Genomic DNA, 7,274 nt, shown 5'->3' with positions numbered 1-7,274 from the left:
TTTAACAAACTTCAAAGCTAATTAGATATGAAATTTAAATATCTCAATGCAAGATGCCTCTAAAATGTCGACGTTTTTTTTTGAGTTTTTTTTAATTATCACCTTTTTGTTTTCTCACTTTTCATTCTTTGAACTTTTCCTCGACATGATGTCCGTTAAAATTTTTTCTAGTCAATGTTTTTGATGATTAATTTGTTATGTAAATATTTTTTCTACTGTTTTCGGCGTATTTTTTCAACAATTTACTAAGAAACCGCAGGCGCAAGACGTGTGGAAAGGAACCTGCTCCAATAATTCTATCCTAGTTGTATAAATGCTTTACGAAAGAGACAGATATATCTTCATAAACCCTGCATTTAGTTAATCATCCTAACCTCAAACCATTTGAAATTTAAAATTATTGTATCTTTCTTTTTATATAACATTTTTTGAGTAAATAAAGTCCAAACTCCTTGAGTTTATAATAACGTGAACACATAATATGTCATACTCTCATAACGCCATACGAATTATACCAAATTTTCTTTTATTACTTTTAATCAACTAAAGACAAAATTAGCATCACCAACCAACAAACATATCCCACTTTCAACAATGGCCAGTATCCTTTTACTCTTATTCAGCACCTCAATTCCCACATTCCTATGTTGGGATATCAGTATTACAGTAAACGTAGAACCGTTGAAAGAAGACTGCTTTTTCCAAACATTGAAAGCAACTGATCAGCTTGAAATTGAGTATCAAGTAATTGATGGAGGACACGGTGATTTAGACATATCTTTCAGTATGGTGGAACCTCGAGGCAGGATTGTGGTAGCTGATTTTAAGAAACCAGAGAAAAGCCATGATGTTAAAATAGAGGTGGCTGGAGATTATAAATTTTGCTTCGATAATACTTTCAGTGCCTTCAATACAAAAACTGTGTTCTTTGAACTCTCTGCATATAACAGTGATGAGGATGATCAGTGGGACAACTCAGATATTAGCTTTGATAATTCTGTATCAAATGCAGATTTCCAACAAATTGAAGTGTTCAATGCTGTAGTGGAAGCAGTGAGGGATCACTTGACCAAGGCCAGGACACTGCAGGACTTGATAAAGATAACTGAAGCCAAAGATAGAAATATTGGGGAACAGACTTTTTTTAAAGTGAACACATGTTCAGTTGTTGTCCTAGCAACCATGGTCTTTGTAAGTTTAGTACAAATTCTAATGGTTAAAAGTATTTTTGATAATAATTCTAAAATTTGTAAATTGTTGTGTTTTTTAGATTTCAGTAAATAATGAAATCATAAAGAGATTGTTAAGTGAAGATAATTTTTTTGAAAATTTTTATTAAGTGTTTTATATCCTGGGTGAATAAGCATATATAAAAAAAAAAACAAAGTTTCTGTGTATTTCACATTAAAAATCATATCTTTGAAATCATTTTATGACTGATTAAGTGAAAATAAATGTTAATCTAGAGTTAATACAAAAATCTACATGGGCCTTCCCATGCCTCTACCCATTTGTGGTTGATCCCCTCCTGATTTCTCATTCTTAATGGTCTCATCCACTGACAGAATCAAACATGCAGCTTCTGTGGCTGCTGTTAAAGCATTAATTTTTATAATAGCTGGCTCCCAGACACACATTTCAAGATTGTCACTGACGTCTTCTTGATTGATGTCCACACCATACCAACAATGCCCTTGAGCATGCTTCTGACGTAGCTTGTTCAAGATGGTGGTCCCATCAAATCCAGCATTGTCACATAATTGTCTTGGAATAATTTCCAAAGCTTTTGCAATGGCGCTGATTAGTAATTGCTCTTTGCCTGCGATAGTTTTTGAATAATCGCGGAGCATCTTGGAGAGCTCCATTTCTATAGCACCTCCACCTAAATAAAAATTATTACATAAACTTGTTCAAATCAGGGTATAAAAACAACTTGCCTGCTACTACTGCATCATTCTTAATAGTCCTTCTGACAATCATGATGGCATCATGCAATGATCTCTCAGTCTCTTCCAAAAACTGCTCAGCACCGCCTCTCAGAATTAGAGTGCAAGTCTTGGAATTGGGACATCCTCTGAACAAGTTGAACCTATCACCTCCAATTTGGCGTTCCTCAAACAAGTCACATTTCCCTAATACTGAGTCTTTCAGATCATAAACGGTACTCATGACAGCACCACCACAAGCTTTCAAAGTTCTTCTCAAATCTTCATCAGGGACACGTCCAGCACAGAACATGTCTCTGAAATTGTTTTAGTTTATTTATTATCATATAATGGAATTCATTCTTTTACAATTTTAACATACCTATCAGCAAAAAACTGTGTTGCCACATCTCCAATAGGCAACTGGGATAAAACAACATTAGCACCAGACTCATGAATTTTTTGCAACTTATTGTACAAAATATTCCATTCGGTATCAACAATCTTCTGGAATTCTTTAACGTTGTCTACTCGAACTTCAGCATTGGCTCTCTCAGCCTTCAATTCTAACTCAATGTTTAAAAGAGCAATTTTACAATTTTTGTAAACTTTAGGCTGCATTTCAAAGCCAGCATATGAAAATGTCTTCTTGAATGCTACTCCAGCTACTAAAAGGGACTCTTGCAACCCTCCTCCTGGGACTTTTTTAATGCCAATCATATTTAATGGCAACAGATCATCAAGTAATAACACAGCATCAACCACCATTTTTGAAAAAAAGGTTCTTTGCTGGCTGATTAGTTTCGAGCTCATTGCAGTGGAAGCACATTTCTCTAGCAAAGATCTGAATTCTGAGGCATTAGATTTATTGATTTTAATGGAAATTTCATTAATTTTTTCCAAGCAAAGTTGCAGGCATTTCCTCATAGCCCTAATGATAATTCTTGGGTGAACTCCTTCTTCAACATAGGACTTTATATGTTTCAAAAACTCCCCAGCTAAGATCACAACACTAGTAGTACCATCTCCAACTTCTGCATCTTGAGACTTGGCAATGTCAACCAAAATCTTTCCTGCTGGATGAACCACATCCAACAATTTCAGAATCGTAGCACCATCGTTGGAAATGGTGGCTTTACTGCTTTTACTGACAATTAACTTATCCATGCCCCTGGGGCCCAATGTAGTACGGACAACATCTACAACTGACTGGCAAGCATTAATGTTAGATATAAGCTGCGGCTTTCCTTGCGACGTGTCGGTTCCCTCTTTTAGAAGTAAAATTTGGGGCTGCTGTAAGTGTAAAATCAAAGTGTTAAAATGCAGATGTGTGACCGGGGGCATGCAATGTGAGAGAGACTAACCTCAAATTTAAAAAAATGTTTTTTACAGGCACTATAATACATGAGGAGTATTTTATCTTACCATTTTTATTAAAATTAATTTGTTGCTCGAACGTTTGGTGAGTTAAATGCCTTAAAAGCAAGAAAATTTATTTAATTTAAATATTAAATTCAGCAATTGAAGGTCGGCTTCACAATCACACTAACCACAAACAATGAAACACTAAAATTGACATTGTTGACAGTGATATTTTGTAATGTATTAATGACGAAGATGATTAAGTCATCTTTGTGTCTCTTTCTAATAGCTCAGCTAAAGTTAAATAATAACTACTCTAAGTCGAGTAACTTTACATTTCTTCATTTCAAAAATGGCGAAAAACGACAAAATTAAACAAATTCAAATCAAAACAACGACGAAGGTTAGAAAACTCAAAAGTTATTTTCCTTGGAGGAAACTTTATAATTATGACGCATATTTTCAGAACATTAAATGTGAAAATGTCCACCGACACTGTCAGAAAGAAATTTAGGGGGTGCCTTTTGGGGTCTCTAATGGGCGATTGTTTGGGTGCCCCATTTGAGGGCCAAGACGTGTCCAGTGGCGATAAAATCATTATTCAAAGATATTTTGATAAAATGGAAGATCCAACTTTCAAAGGTAAGTAAAATCTTACTTAAAATGTAGTAACAGGGGACAATAACATTAGAATATAAATCTTTCCTTGATCAAAAATTATAATTAAAGTTCTATTTTACCATCCTAAATAAAGAATTTTTATTATTGGTTTAAATGTATTTTAATTTTGTTTCATTCATTGCGTCCTTCTATTCTTACAATTTGAGCCAAAATTGCTAATTTTTGAGGGTCAGTACAGAAAGTAGCAATATTGCGAGTAATTGAAGAGTCTGTGAGTCAATGATATGTGGGAGTAGATTTTCTATAAACACTGCGAATGTATTGAAATTAAATTGTTATTATTGTTAAAGCTAATTATTTGGAGAGAAAACTAACCGCATAAATAATAAATTTTTTTTGCTAAGAGATGGTGATTACAATTTTTCTCTGATATACTTAAGTCTCACAGATCATCTTATTTATTTGCATGTATCTGCAAAGAGTACAATCACCTGTGGAAGCATGATTTTGGACCCTAATTGGGAATTTCTGCATCAGGCACATGGTTTTTATAATTACAGATCTGCCACCTAATGCAAATAAAGGTGTGTGATTCTTGCCATTTTATTTAAACATGTGACTGACATATTGTTGATACATAGAGTCCTTTAGCAATCGAGTCTGCAAAGGTATTTGTGTTCACATGAACTTATATCGAAGAGTCTCCTTAAGGATTCTGAAACAAGCATATCATTCACTGCTTCCTCTCTTATGTGAATCTTGTATGATGACGCTTTGTAAAGAATGGAGCTCTTGGCATACAAAGACGCTCTTTCAAAGTTATTCCTTCTAGTACACACTGTACTTTTAGTAATTCAAAATCCCTTAAGTTCTTAATAATGTTTTGTGTCAAAATCAATAAAATCTCTTATGCATATGAGCATCAGGGGTCATGCATGAACACAACACTTGCAATAACACTACATAGTGCCAATGTATCCCTATCTACTATAATGTTGGAATGGCCCTGATGCCTTGACATACACTTGTTTGCTACACTTCAAATATCACGTAAAAATCTACCATAGTTTAAATTCAAAGGGTCAAAGAGCTATTGTTTGCAGGAAGTTATACTATTTTTTTGTCTAAATACTGTATTGTATATTGACACCAATGTATTATTTTTATTATTATTGTTATATTGTTAACTCTTTTTGCATTCATCCAGAAAAAAACTGTTTATAAATTAACTTCGTTTTCAGGTCCCTTTAAAAAATATACAGATGATACAGCAATGATGTTGAGCATAGTCAAATATTTACTTGATAAACCTGATCCTGAAGATAAAAATTCCTTAAAACATTTGGCTCGGTTATTTGTTAACAGTTTCCTCCAAGAGCCCAATAGAGGCTATGGCCAAAATGTAGTTATTGTTTTTGATAAACTAAAGAACACAAAATATGCTGACATTTTTAAACCTGCTAAAGAACAATTCAACGGTAATGGGTCGTATGGAAATGGTAGTGCTATGCGTATTGCTCCTATACCACTTTTGTTCTACAATGATATACGCATGAAAAATATCGTGATTAAGACATCACAAATCACCCATTCTAATTCTCTTGCCATAAATGGAGCTTTGTTGCAAAGCGCAGCTATTTGTGAGGCGTTTGTTGCCAATTCGGACCTTGATAAGGATAAATATATTGATTCATTATTAATCAAGATTAAAGATATAGAGTCTCCAGCTAATGATGAGGAAGACTTGTATGTTTTTGTAATCAAATAGTCCTCAAAACTAATTAAACATTTTAAGGGAAGATGAGACTCCCTTTTACGAGAAAATGAAAGTTGTTCGGGATCTTTTAAATAGGGAACATTCAAATGATTTAGATGATGAAGTTATTTATTCCCTTGGTAATGGGATTAATGCCTATGAATCTGTACCTACAGCGATTTATTGCTTTCTTAGAGCTCTAAATGAAATTCCAAAAATAGATGTAAGATAATAGCCGTTTTCTTTTAAGTCTTAGGATATATTAGACCTTTGTTTTTAGACTGAAAATCCATTCAGACGGACATTGCAATATGCAATTACATTGGGAGGTGATACTGACACTATAGCCTGCATGGCTGGGGCAATAGCTGGGGCTTATTATGGGGAAGATGTTATTAACAAAGCTATAATGAAACACTGTGAAAAGTATGAGGAAGTGATTTCACTAGCTGACCAATTGTATGAAAACAAAATAAATGTGGCTTAAAATCTGGCCAGAAAAATAATTAGTGTTTTAATGCACCTAGGTTTGTTGTAAATGTATCACTGTATTTTTTAGTTTCATATTTTACACGAATCAACCCTTAATTAAACAATAATCTACAATACATATCTACAAGATATAATCATAACACATCTATTACTCTACAGAAATTGGATCATCCAACTTTTCAGTCTCCTCAGATGCTTCTCTCACCAATCTATAATACTTAACTGCAGGTGGTCTGAAGTAGTAAGCCTGATAGTCAAAGCGTTCTCCCATTTTCTTTATTATTTCATTTTCCAATTGCCTACAAACTGCTTCTTAAGATTTCAGTTGAAAGAAGACTTAAGCATACCTTAGCCTTGTCTTTTCATGTTCAACAAAAATGTAGGTCAGAAATTTCTCATAGTCTTGCTGAGGATTGTTGTATAAATATCTTGTCAAGAAGCGAGTAACAGGATTCTAAAGTAGGTTTTCAATTAAGAATAATATTAAGTTTTGAGTACTTTCAAACCTTGTAATATTCCCAGTATTTTGGAGTGTACCCTTCAGGGATTTCAGAAAGAGTGGCTGGGCCAATGAACACATTCATGCCAGTAACAAAAAGGGAGCAAGGGATTATTCCCAACAAAGCATAGAAATGGATGTTATCTTTGAATTTAGTCCACTGAAATCTCGACGGCTCTAAAGGGACCACTTGGTGCCCAGACATCTGGCGATTTGTGACTGCAAATTAAACATCTTTGTAAAGCACTTGTATGAAAATTTGTGTTGTTAAAGCAAAAAATTAACCTAAAATTAAGCATTACATAAGCCCCAAATCGAGTAGTGTTCCCTTACCAGCTCTGGAGACTGTTTTCAGATGTTTAAATAGAGGTCTAAGTTTGCTCAGTAACGTCATTTTTCGTTTTTATGCTAAATAATTACTCTTAGATATTTCTGAAATTATAAATGCTTTTGAAAATCTTAAAAAAATGTTTAATAATTTATTTAGACGTTTTGATTTTAAAATTATCAATGTCAATTATGAGTGACGTATTCGCGTATGAATGTTTACGTCCTTCTTTATTAAGTAATTTTAAACGGAAATGGCCTAGCCGAGAGTATGTTGTACGCAATAGAGTAC

General features: G+C 33.8%; 4 protein-coding genes across 5 annotated transcripts; 2 read left to right on the top strand and 2 right to left on the bottom strand.

Moving 5' to 3' along the window:
- The first annotated feature begins 245 nt into the window (after positions 1–245).
- On the top strand, positions 246–1,326 carry LOC136349116 (transmembrane emp24 domain-containing protein 5-like). The gene has a single exon (XM_066300458.1). The coding sequence runs from the start codon at positions 595–597 to the stop codon at positions 1,282–1,284; it is 690 nt and encodes a 229-aa protein (XP_066156555.1). The 5' UTR covers positions 246–594; the 3' UTR covers positions 1,285–1,326.
- Positions 1,327–1,372: 46 nt separating this feature from the next.
- Positions 1,373–3,501, bottom strand: CCT7 (chaperonin containing TCP1 subunit 7). Its single transcript, XM_066300428.1, has 4 exons — positions 3,351–3,501; positions 2,308–3,218; positions 1,938–2,242; positions 1,373–1,882 (listed from the first exon to the last, which is right to left on the bottom strand). Exons 1-4 carry the CDS (start codon positions 3,351–3,353, stop codon positions 1,482–1,484), a joined length of 1,620 nt encoding a protein of 539 aa, XP_066156525.1. The 5' UTR covers positions 3,354–3,501; the 3' UTR covers positions 1,373–1,481.
- A 78-nt stretch (positions 3,502–3,579) lies between these two features.
- On the top strand, positions 3,580–6,170 carry LOC136349107 (ADP-ribosylhydrolase ARH3-like). 2 transcript variants are annotated; one of them, XM_066300445.1, is made up of 5 exons: positions 3,580–3,690; positions 3,754–3,929; positions 5,150–5,654; positions 5,704–5,887; positions 5,945–6,170. In XM_066300445.1, the coding sequence occupies exons 2-5, from the start codon at positions 3,770–3,772 to the stop codon at positions 6,149–6,151; spliced, it is 1,056 nt and encodes a 351-aa protein (XP_066156542.1). In that variant the 5' UTR covers positions 3,580–3,690; positions 3,754–3,769; the 3' UTR covers positions 6,152–6,170. The 2 variants fall into 2 exon arrangements, with proteins under 2 accessions (XP_066156542.1, XP_066156541.1); XM_066300444.1 differs by lacking the exon at positions 3,580–3,690 and having other exon boundaries at positions 3,697–3,929.
- A 22-nt stretch (positions 6,171–6,192) lies between these two features.
- Positions 6,193–7,172, bottom strand: ND-SGDH (NADH dehydrogenase (ubiquinone) SGDH subunit). Its single transcript, XM_066300461.1, has 4 exons — positions 6,989–7,172; positions 6,663–6,874; positions 6,504–6,610; positions 6,193–6,455 (listed from the first exon to the last, which is right to left on the bottom strand). Exons 1-4 carry the CDS (start codon positions 7,047–7,049, stop codon positions 6,305–6,307), a joined length of 531 nt encoding a protein of 176 aa, XP_066156558.1. The 5' UTR covers positions 7,050–7,172; the 3' UTR covers positions 6,193–6,304.
- Positions 7,173–7,274: the final 102 nt, after the last annotated feature.

Source organism: Euwallacea fornicatus, chromosome 36 (genome assembly GCF_040115645.1).
Source record: "Euwallacea fornicatus isolate EFF26 chromosome 36, ASM4011564v1, whole genome shotgun sequence".
Lineage (NCBI taxonomy): Eukaryota > Metazoa > Arthropoda > Insecta > Coleoptera > Curculionidae > Euwallacea > Euwallacea fornicatus.
This window is presented reverse-complemented; position numbering and strand designations above follow the sequence as displayed.

What these genes read in the sequence shown, in the direction of transcription:
- LOC136349116 (XM_066300458.1), top strand. Translation starts at nt 595, where the DNA reads ATGGCCAGTATCCTTTTACTCTTATTCAGCACCTCAATTCCCACATTC.
- CCT7 (XM_066300428.1), bottom strand. An exon ending in ACACAGTTTTTTGCTGATAG is followed by an intron (nt 2,243 to 2,307) that starts GTATGTTAAAAT and finishes AAACAATTTCAG; the next exon opens with AGACATGTTCTGTGCTGGAC. An exon ending in GAATGATGCAGTAGTAGCAG is followed by an intron (nt 1,883 to 1,937) that starts GCAAGTTGTTTT and finishes ATTTTTATTTAG; the next exon opens with GTGGAGGTGCTATAGAAATG.
- LOC136349107 (XM_066300444.1), top strand. Translation starts at nt 3,737, where the DNA reads ATGACGCATATTTTCAGAACATTAAATGTGAAAATGTCCACCGACACT. An exon ending in GCTAATGATGAGGAAGACTT is followed by an intron (nt 5,655 to 5,703) that starts GTATGTTTTTGT and finishes AAACATTTTAAG; the next exon opens with GGAAGATGAGACTCCCTTTT. An exon ending in ATGAAATTCCAAAAATAGAT is followed by an intron (nt 5,888 to 5,944) that starts GTAAGATAATAG and finishes CTTTGTTTTTAG; the next exon opens with ACTGAAAATCCATTCAGACG.
- ND-SGDH (XM_066300461.1), bottom strand. Translation starts at nt 7,049, where the DNA reads ATGACGTTACTGAGCAAACTTAGACCTCTATTTAAACATCTGAAAACA. An exon ending in AATACTGGGAATATTACAAG is followed by an intron (nt 6,611 to 6,662) that starts GTTTGAAAGTAC and finishes AACCTACTTTAG; the next exon opens with AATCCTGTTACTCGCTTCTT. An exon ending in CATGAAAAGACAAGGCTAAG is followed by an intron (nt 6,456 to 6,503) that starts GTATGCTTAAGT and finishes AGCAGTTTGTAG; the next exon opens with GCAATTGGAAAATGAAATAA.